Below are 13,294 nucleotides of genomic sequence, written 5' to 3' on the forward strand. Positions count from 1 at the left end.
GTACAACAGGCGCTCCTGACGCAGACTACTGCGCCTCTGACGCACTGGCACCTGATTGGAGCAGAGGAGCGACTGCAAATTGATGCATGTCGCTATAGGAATATATGCAGATTAAGAGAAACAAAGCTGGAGAGTGAAATATGAATGTGCAGTGAGATCGGTTTTGCCTCTTTCGAATAAAGCGCGTGCAGCCCGTTCTGCTCCAAACACCGCCCGCATGCAGCCTGCGGAGCGGCCCCACCCCTGCCTCTCTTCTGCCCGACTCCCTCAGGATATTTTTAGCGCCGATGATGCGCCCTGTCAATTCACGTAACGGAAACTACCTCAGAGCCGAGAAACCGTTGAGGAGGGAGGCTTTTGGTCCGGTTTTATTGGTGTGATCTGCAAGGAAAGGCCGCGAGGAAGATGATATTTGAAATGAATTTGGTGTTTTGCATGTTGGTGGTGCTTACCGGCCCATCGCAGACGAGAGGTAAGGTAGCATCCCTAGTGTGTGTGTGTGTGTGTGTGTGTGTGTGTGTGTGTGTGTGTGTGTGTGTGTGTGTGTGTGTGTGTGTGTGTGTGTGTGTGTGTGTGTGTGTGTGTGTGTGTGTGTGTGCGTGTGCGTGTGCGTGTGCGTGTGTGCGTGTGTGTGTGTGTGTGTGTGTGTGTGTGTGTGTGTGTGTGTGTGTGTGTGTGTGTGTGTGTGTGTGTGTGTGTGTGTGTGTGTGTGTGTGTGTGTGTGTGTGTGTTGGAGGGACTTGACATCCTGCTGACGCGCTGATGCTCTATTTATCTTACAGAACGTGTATACAGAGCTGCCGGCTGATGGGCAAATTAACGTCATTACATGTATTATTAACTTCTTACAGTTTGCTTACTACCTCACCGTATCGTTTGGATTACCTTTGTTCAAGAAGATGAGTGTTTCACTGTTTATTTGGTAACTCTTGTGACCACTATGTTTATTTAAATGTTGAACGTACTTTAGTTCAGTCTTCTCTCATTTCATTGGCATAATAATATCTTGTTTATTTCAGGATAGACTCAAAAACACTCACACTGCTGTCAGTACACATAGTTTTCATCATAGCATTTAAATTGCATAAGAGTGATTGGCATAATCTCATCAAATTGATCGTGAACTATTTTGAGAATCGATTAATCAAGTCATAAGCAGCGATTTCTTTTTTAAAGAGATCGCTGGTTCTCGTTTTTCAAATATCAGAGTTTGGCTTTCATCATAATAAACTGATTATCTTTGGGTTATAAAAGCTCCATATAGTGAACAAAGTATACAATATAGGGCTACCAGCTCCAAGACAATTAGTCGACCAAAGTTCCTTTTGGACTCATCACAAAGATCTCTTTGGACAAATAGTCGATTTTAAGACTTTTTTCATGCTAAATTATTTATTTCCTAAAATCGTATGCATGCACACATCTCAGGAAAACACAAGATTTGAAGTGAGGCTTTTGCATGATACACGAGAAACCCTTATCTATCGAATCGATGTTTCAACAATATCACTGTTAGTCGACTAAGAATGTAAGGAAAGCCATCGAAGCCCTCAAGTAAACATATTTAGTGAGTTTACTTATCCCAACCAAATATGCAAGTTTTATGAATATAAATAATATGTTTATGTATTATTTTTATTTTGAATGTTTATCTTACAAAACAAAGCATTTTAAAATTCGACGTTGTGAGATTGTTTTGACACAACTGTAGAAGACCTTTTCATCCCTTTATGATCTTTTATTCCGTAGGTCAGAGCGGTGCGGTGCCTCCTGTGCTCACCCCAGCTGCCCCCCCGAGTCACGCTGGAAGCTCAGCATCTCCTGACCTGACGGAGCATCCTGGGAATGAGCCCTCACAGTGGACATATAATCCTGCAGGCGCGGATGGAACCCCGACCCAAACCACAACTATGACCAAGACCGAAGTGACAGTCCATTCAGAGACTGTGACAAATTCTTTCGGCCTATATCAAACACAATCGTCCACCGCTACATCCCTACACACCAATGTGCCTGCTTCACTGTCAGGTAATCCAACCTGTATGCACCATTTATCTTTTTAAAAGCTCTATATATTTCTGTATCTTTAATGTTCTTGTCCAGTCTGTTTACTTTGTCCAGAATCTTAAATTATAACAGCCCACACACTTAAATCTGCCTGTTTGCAAACCCAGACGCTGCTCTCAGACTCTGCCAGCAGCATGCCAGGAGCATTTTGCTCCCCTGACCCTCTCATGACGGCACTGATATCGAGAATGTGTGTCGCAACCTCATCTACGAGATTCCCTTTTATAGCTCAGATAAATATAACCCTCGCTGCTGATGCTGCATTGCCTCTTTAAGCAGCCCAGAAATAAACAAAATGGCATAATAACGTCATCCGGATCAAACCCTTGCCCCCTTTTTTAGCCTTTGTCGCCACTTCTCGATCCGCCCCTGTCGAGCAATGTAGGCGGGAGATGCTGTTTGAGTTTCTCCGTTTTGAAGACCCACAATTGCAACTACTTTTGGTTGCTTTATAATGTGATGCAAAACATGCACATGGCTGTCTTTTGCCTGTTCCCTCAATCTGTCCTCGATGTAAACATTACTCTGGCTTGTAATTTCACAGCGTACAAAGGTCCTTGAACACACCCTTTTTCTAGGCCCCTCCCCAGCTGTTGGCATGAGCTGTCAAGCCTGATGTAAACAGCCACATGTGCTTTAAGTGGAGTAAGAATATACTCATGATGAGTGAGGGGAAAGGAGGTGAGTTTATGTTATTCAATAGTTTCACAGAGAAGAAATATTACAGCTATAGTGAAAAGGAAAATGGAGACTGTTGTTGGGTTATTTTCATTATCGATTAATCTACGCATGTTTTTTTTGGTTATGATTATTTTATTTATTTGTGGAATGCATAGTGACGCAGTTTTGTCTGTACAACTAGTTATAGAAACAGCATGTTTTGCTTTAAAATAACAACTATTGCAAGTAATCGGTTATCCAAATGGGGGCCGATACATTTTCTGACTGTCAACTACATCTAGTTTTAGATCTTTAATATCATAACAACCACAATCCTTTAGTGTCTATCTTAGTTTGTTGACTTGAGGCTAAGAGTTTGGCATTCTGTTGTTATCTCTACATTTGTGCAGATGTCTGGAGTTTATCATACAGGAGAGAACTGAGCCCAATGTGAAATATGTGTTTGAATACTGAGATTAAAGTCAGAAATAAAACATTGACATATTTAAAACATTCATTTGAATTCAGAGAACTCTGACTTTACTTGGAGTTTAAGTTTGGAGTCCGAATTTGGAGTAAGATTTTTTATTTTTCAATTAAATCCTGAATCCTGATTGCTTTAAACATGGAATTCCTCAACTTCAAATCAAAATCAAATCAAATGTCCACATGTGGCCCTAATCGTCTTCCATAAAATCAGCCTCTGCAAAGCTTTAAAGTGGCAGTTCTCAGCAATTTGTGACCTCCACCATCCTCCTTATTATGTTGTTGTTTGATGCATGAAAATGCAAACGGTGCGAACAAGGTTTCATGGTATTGTTAGGAAAGAGGTGGGACCTGAAAACATAGACACAGTCAGAGGGATTGACTCATCTTGATTCTGTGTGTACGGTTTGTTCCCTTTGAACTAGTCTATGTACTGCCTTAAATTAACACATCCCTGCCTTCATATCCCCACTTCCAGCTACCACAGAAAGCCTTTCATCCGCGCCGACTGTACAGAGTAGCGCCTCTACGCCGCACATCTCCACCACGGAAGGCAGAGCCGCTCTGACCACAGATCCCTTCGACACCTTTTCATCTCCAGCAGCCCACACAGTGCAGGGTACGAGCTCCACAGCCCACGCCTCCACCTTGCAGCCACAGTCTGAACCACTGACCTCAGCCCCCACGCAGCCCACCTCCAAAGCACAGCCTCTGACCTCAGCTCCAGGCCGAGGTCCTGCTGGGCCTACACACCGAGAGATCCCGCCTCAGCTCAATGTTGGAGATGAAGGTATGGCAGTAAGAGTTTTGTATTAGGCTCCCAAGATTGGCTTTATTTTCTCGCTCTTAAAAGCCCATGCTTTATTATGTTTATCCTATTAGACCTCAAGAGGCCCCGCTCAAGCTCCCCTTTAGACCCACTGCTGGCTGGCCTGCTTTCAGTGTTCATCGTCACCACTGCTATCGTCTTCGTCGTCCTCTTCCTCAAGTTTCGCCATCGGACAACTCACCCAGAGTTCCATCGGCTGCAGGATCTACCCATGGTGAGACACCTACCATGTATAACAATGACATGTTGTGGTTGTGATTCAATATTACTTAAGAGGTTTTTTTTGTATAGGTACCTTGTCCAGAGAGAAAAACTGTTTTACAAAAAAAGAAACAAAGTGAACAATGCCTTGGGAGCCTCAAATCAAAATCAATGTGAATTGCCTTGAACCGTATTTGTTTTAATGGCCAGCAGGGGGCAGGTTCTGGTTGCAAAAATAAGTTTGATTGTATAAAAGTCTATGAGAACAAATGAACCCACTTCTAACTTGAAAATGTTTGTGATTGAATCATGGCCTTAATCGCTAGTTTCATGTATTTTGTAGTACAGCATGATGTTCATTTCCAAGCTGGTATGCTCTAAGGTTTACATTATGATTTCAGTTGCAACAGCCACTGAGACCTGCAACCAGGGCCGCCTTAATGCACGGGCTGACCTGGGCTGAAGCCCAGGGGCCTACGGAGATCAGGGGCCTATCATGAGCCAATAAAAAAGTTTAAAAAAAAAGTTGAATTAAAAAAAAAAAAGTTTTTTTATTAAAACATTTAAAAAAACATTTAAATAAATAAAGTCTTGGCTTTCAGAATATGAAACTTTTATTTCCAAAATCACACGATAAATAAATTTTTGAAGGTTGTAAAGGGAAGATGACTTTCACTCCCCCTCCCTCCGGCTGACATTATGAATGTAAAGGCCCTGACACACCAACCCGATTTTGGGAGTCAGAGGCCGTCAGAAGCTGTCGGGCATTCGCGGCGCCGTAGTCAGGTTGGTGTGTCCCGCACCGTCGACCGTGACACGCCTTATTTGGACTGCCAGACCCGATGCATGGCCGATTCAACATGTTGAATCGACCATGCATCGGGTCTGGCAGTCGGACCAAATAATCACTCTGATTGGCTGTTCAGCTAGCAAATCAGTGCATGAGAAGCGAAGCGGAAGGGAGGGACGTAAACAAACGATTTAAGAAGGCACACACAGACTGCTATTCATTTTCATCTCATCATGGCGATCTGGAATGATGCAAACGAAGACCTGCTCATCACCTTGATCCAGGAGAGGCCAGCTCTGTATGATATTACGGAGAAAAGATACTCTTCTTCTTCTCTGTCTTCCGGTTGTTGCCTCTTTTGAATGACGAATACACACTACCGCCGCCTACTGGTAAGGAGAGTTATTGCCACTCACGCACTGAAGTCGGTGCGGTGTGTTCCCGTGCGACACATGGCCAAAACGCAGGAGAACACGGCCAGGCAACAGCCGACTTCAGCGTCGGCTAGTCCTCTGGTGACTGCTTGGTGTGTCAGGGCCTTAAGGCGTTTAGTAATCATAGATAACACGGCAGGGTCCGTTACAGTTTGTTTTCATCTGTTTTCAAATAAACAAAGTCTTGGCTTTCAGAATATTAAACTTATTTTGGCAAATTCAGATGATAAATACAACTTTGAAGCTTCGGCATAATTACAAGCGGAGAACGGAGTAACTTGGCGTCACAGCAGGCATAACAACAGCCGGTGTTTCTCGAGAGTGTTTTCCCCGGGAAACAAACACAATACACACAAATGCAAAAATACACAAACACACACACGTATACACACACACACACTCGCGAGCTTCCCCCAGACCAGTAAACCAAACGAAAATATCTTCCCCCCGTAGTATTTTGATCATTTGCTCTGCTAATCAATCAGATCGATGGATTCCAGAGATGACTTCGAAACAGTCAGTGGGCACCACTTAACAGCCAATCAGAATGAGAATATGTTTCACATGTGACGTATTCAAATTGCGACTGATTGAGTGACGGTGTGAAGGTTGTTTAGGAGAAAAAGTTTGAGAAGAAAAAGTTTGAGAGTGGCGCTCGGAAAAGGAAATTGTTGAGGGAAAAGGAGTTTCGAGATAAGCAGCTATTACAAAAAATGCCGAAGCCTACAGGTTATTTTAAACCTGTAGGCCAGGATGAGGAGGAAGGACAGATTAGTTCTGTACCGAGCAGCAGCGGTGCCGGCCGCGCGGCCTCGGAGCCAAGTAGGCCGTCTGGTTCTGATAGCGATGGAGTAGCGGGAGAGGAAAAACAGACAGGAGGGACATTATCCGTTGGAGGAGATGGAGAGGACGACGAGGACTTGCTACGTGGAGGGGAGCCAACGGCAACCGGACAAATACATGAGGGAGGCCCGATACGTCACTCATCTGGAGGAGAGGACCAGGCGCGCGTAGAGCAGAGTGGAGAAGTGCGATCACAGAGCCTGCTGAGGCTATACATGACTTTGATTTGTTGTTTAAATAGGGGGCCTACAAAACCATGCCATCAGCCCCAGGGCCTGATGGCAGGTTAAGGCGGGCCTGCCTGCAACCAAGGTAACCCTCAATTAATTTACGGAACTTTGCTTAAAATCTCACAGGATTTGCTGACTGGTGGTTTATAGTAACCGTAACAATTCGAGGTCAATGGCAAATCGTAAAACGTTGTATTCTAAAATCCAATGGGTGATATCAGTGACTACGCTCACTTAAATTATACTGGCCAGGCGAGGATGGTCTAAAGAAAGACACCATATTCGGTTGTATTATAGGAAATGTAGGATCCAGGGGTTTCCCGTCTTTGCAAAACAAATTTTCTTTAACCATTTTTCTTTAACGTCTCTCTTTGTTTAGTCCCACAGCTGCATAGAAATGCAATACTAAATTGCTGCACTGCTAAATGCGACTCCTATATTTAGGGAATAACAGATTAAAAGTCACTAAATCCCTTATACACTTTTCAACAAATGTACAACTGTGAGTAAAAGCATTTAACTGGTAGGCTGTAATCTTTATCTTGTTTACCTCTTCTCCTCCAGGATGATTTGATGGAGGACACGCCGCTCTCCAGATACTCCTACTGATGGAAGCATCCTGTCCACGACACTCAGAGAACAAAGCTTTGACTGGACTTAGCTACGATTCTTAAGAAGAGTTTTGGGTCAGTGATAAAATGATATTCATCTGTAGTTCCATAAAGAGGAGCTTTAGTCTTTTAAATGAGAGATTGGAGATGTTCTTTTTGCCACATTCCCTTTACATTTCCAGAGATCTCCAGTCTAGTGGAAACTGTTTTTTTGAGTTAGTAGAGCCTCTTCACCCCTGAGTAACTGATAGTATGCACAGCACTTTAAATAGCTTGAATGATTGCAGTGCCCCCTGGGGGACGTCTGAGGTCATGTGGATCAAGTCCTAAACAGACAACCTCTGGGTATATGGCAAGAAAAAAGAAAAAAAAGACATGGGATATTTGCCAAAATTACCACAAAATGATTAAGGAATATAAATGATGAACCCTTAGGAGACCAAATATTAGTAAAGTGCACTTTTAAGCCAAATTGCCAGGTTGCACGCGTTGTCTTAAAACTAAGGTTTTGCAAAATATACTTAAATGACAGAAGTGATTTTATAATAAGCCATATCTTTGGGAAAAACAAACACACAATATTTTAACTTCAAATTTGACATGGAACATATTTATTTTTGCAGCCTTTAATTGTGTTATTACAATTGTGGGGGGACTTTTATTTTCATGGTCTGAAGCTGGTATATAAAACTTGAATTTGGTTCGGACAAATGTTTGCACTAAAACAAACTTAAATTAGAAACAAATTGTAAAAGTAAAATATATAACAGTTTTGAAAACATTTTGTAAAAATAAGGAATGTATTTGTTTTCTGCAAATGGTATTTCTTCAAGTGCTGTAAGTGGAGACAATGAGGAATTTTCCAGGTTTAGATAGTTGTTACCTGTATCTGTATTAGCCTCTATTATTAGCCTATCAAATGTGCAGGAACTAAGCTGTTGTTTCACAGTTTTTATTACCTCGTGTGTTTCTTTCCTGTTAGGTGCCAACAGTGACGTATTATTTATAATATGCCATTGAAGTGTGGACTGTAATTTTTTTATTGATATTAGGTTTGATAATAAAACACAAACCGTGATGTATGGGCGAGTCTTGCTGTGTCATTGTAACCTGTGAGACAGACATTGTCTTTCGCAGTTGGTTTCCAGCCAAACAGATCTGCAGGGATATAAATCCACATGCTAAGACAAGTAGTGTGGACTTTGAACAACTAATCGTTCAAATGCAAAAAAGCCGATCCCTAAACACACCAATGTTGACCAAACCCCACATTCGGTCAATACCCATTCAAAAAAGGTTATGTATAACCAATGTATAATATTTATTATGATCAATGGGAAAACTCAAAACCCTGTATGAGAATCTAATAAAAATTCAATAAGAAAACAAACCATTGTCAAGTTTTATTTAATGTTCAAACATTTTTATTACAGCATCTTCATCTTCTCTTACAAAAAATATAAAGGATCATTCAAGTGCAAATGTCTGAATCTGGGTGCTTGATAAAGATCATGGGAGCGCCGACCAGGTACTACAGCTTGTTCATTTTTCTAAATGAGGAATTTCAATACCTGGTCGGGTCACTTGACGACATGAACTCTAAATTATTAAATTGGTCCTGGGTAAGCATGCATATTGCAAGGGTTATGTAGAGTGGCTTTGATTATCAAGTGAAAGAGCATCCTAAAGATTTGGTCCTTTTTAGCAACAGCTAGCTTGGCAGAAGGGGCCCATGCGGGGTCCGGTCCAGCCCAGCAGGGTGCGGCCGTGGCAGATTGTGGTCAGCATCAATCCGAGGAAAGCCACGTTGCCGAACGCTCCCCGCATCCTCTTTTTGGGATCTGATTGAGATGAAATGTATTAATGGTAATAGAATATCTACACCGAAAATGTCAATTACATTTGGACTGCCTGACATGTTCTTACCTCCTGTGGAGTATCCGTGTGCGTACACCTCTCTGCTAATTATCCATACAACTCCAAATCCACTGGCAAGACGCTGTGGTTAACATAGAAACACACAATGTTAACATTTAGTAATGACAGGATTCTATATATTTCTCAAATGTTGCTTTGAACCAAGAGCAAATAAGCCAAAAGCAATGTGGAGAATTTGTCAAGCTTATTTTGCTGTGGTCATCAAGACTAGTGAAAGAGAAAGACCAAAATACACATTCAGGTGTTTATTTGACTAAATCTTTGTTTATTTGCGTCTATAGATTGTTCAAAAGTTTGATTATTATATTTCAACAAAATTAAACGTTAAACCTGGCAATACAAATTGTTGCAAATGTATGCAAATTAGCAGGTAATTTATTGAGCAACGCCTAATTTGCCTATTTTAACATAACAATCAGAACACTTTTTATACGCCAAAGAGTAAGTTGTCAACTAGGGAAGTGAAAGTATGACATATTTTCACCTGTAGTGTCTCTCCTGCATATTTTATAAGCCTCTATTTTTGTGCTACAGTAGTATGACAAAAATCCACTCACAGGAGCATGCAGTCCACCAATTGTCAGGCAGAAAAGGAAGGCGGGGTAGATCTCCAGGCTGTAAAGAGGTGATAACATCATGTTAACTCTCACCTCTTTTACCATTGTTACTATGAATCATCAACAGCATGGCGCAATACAATTCAAGTGGGTGCGAGTGAGGTCACACTGCCCATTTTTCAACTCATACGCACGTGTTTTGGTGTGCCCGCTGGATGCAGTTGAAAATGTTTCCATTTTCTGTGTCGTCGCTGTACATCTGAGGGTACTGCAAGCCAAGACACGTTTGTTTGTATAGACAATGCAAAATGCTTCACACAAGCCACAAAAAAAACTGTGTCAACAAACTGTAGACCAACCGGCCTTGATGAAAACAGGATGAGTGAGAAAGATTGGAAGATATTCTGCAATATGTTTGAACAGAAATACTTCTTCTCACATCTATCTTGTACTTCTTGCGGGCTTTGCAAACTTTAATGGCCAGATGTCCAATCATGGCAATACTGGCAACCCCAGTCAGCACCACGTAGCCGTATTCTTTGGAGAGTACCACCATCCTGCAAACTTTGAGAAAGGAAAAACAATAGTCGATAAAGTTCTGGTTATTATGTAGTATTACAAAATAAATGTAAATCAGTAACACAAAGTGAGGTTATGTGAATAAATTACAGTTACCAATTAAAATGATGGGTCTACTTCAGCGTCATTTTGAGAGTACAGCATTTATTCTGTTTCAATCTTAATTCAAATTATATTGAAGAACTTTTATAAAAACTTTGACAGTTGGCTTTTACACTGCCTGGTTTAAATGTATGCTTTTAAGGACATTTTCAGTTTTTTTTCTGGTTTAAAACATTAATTATAAATGGTTACGAATGTAATAACATTACTTTGATGCGCACGTACTTGTTACATTGTTAACAGCGTAAGTAATTTGTAACCTATTACATTCCAAAAGTTACCATTCCAGCAGTGTTTATTGCGTGATACTTATAGAATAGAGACTGTTGAAGAGATATATAAGTAATACCTGTTAGTTTTCTTAACGTCATTTTTGTATTCTTATTTGAGGTGCCAACATTTAGTACAAAACCCCCCCTGAAAAAACGGATTTTCATGCCCGGGTACTTCATTGTCCTATATATGTAAATCTGTATATATACACTGCAGTCTATGATATAAACACATGACATCTCAAACTAGGGAAAATAGCTTTCTTAAAACCACAGCAGAGGAAGGACGCCTTGAAAACGAAAGGTCAAATGAGGACTCCAACGACGCCAACACAGCGAAAAGTTTCAGAGTAATGGTATGGTAATATCACATAACTAAACTTACACAAAAACACACGTTTTTACCTTACATTAGTGATGTTATGTATTGCGCCGAGGCTTCGGAGCGTGTGTCGAGTAATCCCCGAAGCTTTTTGTGAAGCACGTACCGAGGCTTGTATCGTTTTGGGCCAGTGACGTCACCGATGACAAACGAAGCCTCGCTGCCTGTCGATACCACGTGACTGCTTCAGGAAGCGATTCAGATCGGTTGAACCGTTGAACCACAACGCTCATAATACCCATGGATGTATACTAAGAACCATATTACCCCTCCTGTACCCGGGCCCGGTGATACGATGGAATCAAGAGAGCTCAGACCCTCACTTATATAGAGGTCGGAACATGTCATAAGTATGCTATAAATAGATACAAGCATAAATAAATGTAGGAATAAAAATATCAATAAATACAGGAACACATATGTTGCAGTGTTTTCAGGGAGCTTTAGTGTGTGTGCTGTGGCTCAGCTGGAAAGCAGTTGACTCACGAGCGCAGGGTTCCTGGTTCAATGACTGAACAATACGTATTTTTTGTTGTTTATAAAAGCTACAGCTAAATGAGATAATGTAGTTAATAAATGTATTCTTTGATATGGTTTAGCCTTTCTCAGGCTACAACATGGTTAAGTTTACGAATATTATTAAGGAATATAAATCCCTCTTTGCAATGTTTACCAGCCTCCTTAGGATGTTCAGTCACAATCATTAAACTGTAATAAATACAATATTGTTAACATGAAAATATGATTTAATGTTCGTTGTTTAGAGTTATTCTAAGGCAGGGGTGGGGAACCTCCGGCCCCCGGGCCGTATACGGCCCGCGAGACCATTTGGTTTGGCCCTCGAGGTAATTTATAAACACACGCAAAAAAGAAAAAAATTAAAGTGCCTGTTTTTCCTGGCAAAAGTCATGGTCCTTGAACACAACACGAGCCAAACGTGTCATCACGTGGTATATGTCTCGTCTGACAGGGGTGCAGTGCTGACGGAGAGCACCAGAACGCCACTCCGGGACTTCAAAAAAGTGCAGTACCCATAAATCCGTAGGCTACACATGCTGCAGTTTTTGCGTGGCTGTGTCTTTAGTTGTAAACCCAGTCGCGATCTGTTCATCTGTCATTCTGATCATACAGTCAATAACTGTGTTGTTATTAGCATCTGGTTAGCTAGCTATGCTAACGAATATAAGAAGCTTTTTCTCCAACCAGTGAGGTAAAGGCACATCTTTATATGATCATTATACTTATCAAAAAACAAGAGAATAAAGTAAACAGGTATAAAATACTATATGACAGTAAAAAAAAGTTGTTATTAATAAACAAGAATACAGTTTGAAAGGAGAGTGATTTGTAAAATATCCATAAAGAAAAAGTAAATCTGCTTACAGTTCTGTTTCATATGGGTGTTGAGAGATGTTTCCATAGATCTCTTCATTTTGCTCTCAAAGTGCACCAGATTGATGCTTTTAACTTCAATATTTAAAAAAAAAAATCTTCCCGGGGGAGCATGCCCCCCGGACCCCCCTAGAGGAGGTTAGGTCCCCCCCCACTTAAATCATGTCCGCATGGATAGGAAACTAAATACATTTGCACACATCTTGTGTCCATATCTTTCTGTTTTGGTGGTCATGCAACAACTGTGCACGTGAATGCATGCACGAGTCAGGGTAAGATATCTGGATTAAGAGGTTGCTTTTTCTTTGCACAGCATGAAAGAAAGGCCAAATGAATGGGCTGTGATTTTTAAGCAGAGGTCAATAATTTGTACGGCCCTCTGAGGATGTTGAAAAAATTGAAATGGCCCTTGAGAGGAAAAAGGTTCCCCACCCCTGTTCTAAGGCTTTACTCATTGGGAACTCGGTATGATAGAGCACACTGTTGAGATGTCCAATCTGCCTGTTTTACACACTTTGACCAACAGGGGGGTTTGTGTTCAAATGAAGCCCATGATAAAGCCTCATGAGATGAACCCTTTTGCGAACCAATTGGCTGGAAAGCTTCAAAGCTTCATAAGGCTTCATCTCGCCATCACTACCTTAAATGTGGCAGCTAGAGTACGAGTTTGGCAGCTCAGATGAAAACACAACGACGGGCTAACGGAGCACGCAGAAGTTTTCTGTTTTAAATGTACTGCGTAGAGGCTTACGTAACGCCCACACACACAGAGAGGGCGTGGCGGCTAACTACAAGCATTTACTCGATTACATGTAGCCAGCATGTAGCTAATGTGTGCTAAAAGTCAAGGTTACATCCGGTTGCATTATTACTCTGGTCCAGAGCCCTAGAGAGATAAGAGTTACGACACTCTTTGATGTC

The 13,294-nt window shown here is 41.3% G+C and overlaps 2 protein-coding genes across 4 annotated transcripts; one reads left to right on the top strand and one right to left on the bottom strand.

Moving 5' to 3' along the window:
• The first annotated feature begins 36 nt into the window (after nt 1–36).
• LOC117462002 (uncharacterized) lies at nt 37–8,233 on the top strand. Of its 2 annotated transcripts, none has more exons than XM_034104024.2 (5): nt 37–472; nt 1,750–2,040; nt 3,692–4,003; nt 4,096–4,256; nt 7,105–8,233. In XM_034104024.2, the coding sequence occupies exons 1-5, from the start codon at nt 406–408 to the stop codon at nt 7,147–7,149; spliced, it is 876 nt and encodes a 291-aa protein (XP_033959915.1). In that variant the 5' UTR covers nt 37–405; the 3' UTR covers nt 7,150–8,233. The 2 variants fall into 2 exon arrangements, with proteins under 2 accessions (XP_033959915.1, XP_033959916.1); XM_034104025.2 differs by having other exon boundaries at nt 52–472; nt 1,750–2,028.
• A 309-nt stretch (nt 8,234–8,542) lies between these two features.
• On the bottom strand, nt 8,543–11,140 carry mgst3a (microsomal glutathione S-transferase 3a). 2 transcript variants are annotated; one of them, XM_034104600.2, is made up of 6 exons: nt 11,010–11,140; nt 10,086–10,210; nt 9,841–9,914; nt 9,647–9,704; nt 9,078–9,150; nt 8,543–8,992 (listed from the first exon to the last, which is right to left on the bottom strand). In XM_034104600.2, the coding sequence occupies exons 2-6, from the start codon at nt 10,200–10,202 to the stop codon at nt 8,853–8,855; spliced, it is 462 nt and encodes a 153-aa protein (XP_033960491.1). In that variant the 5' UTR covers nt 10,203–10,210; nt 11,010–11,140; the 3' UTR covers nt 8,543–8,852. The 2 variants fall into 2 exon arrangements, with proteins under 2 accessions (XP_033960491.1, XP_033960490.1); XM_034104599.2 differs by having other exon boundaries at nt 11,005–11,139.
• Between the last annotated feature and the right edge of the window lie 2,154 nt (nt 11,141–13,294).

Source organism: Pseudochaenichthys georgianus, chromosome 17 (assembly GCF_902827115.2).
Source record: "Pseudochaenichthys georgianus chromosome 17, fPseGeo1.2, whole genome shotgun sequence".
NCBI lineage: Eukaryota > Metazoa > Chordata > Actinopteri > Perciformes > Channichthyidae > Pseudochaenichthys > Pseudochaenichthys georgianus.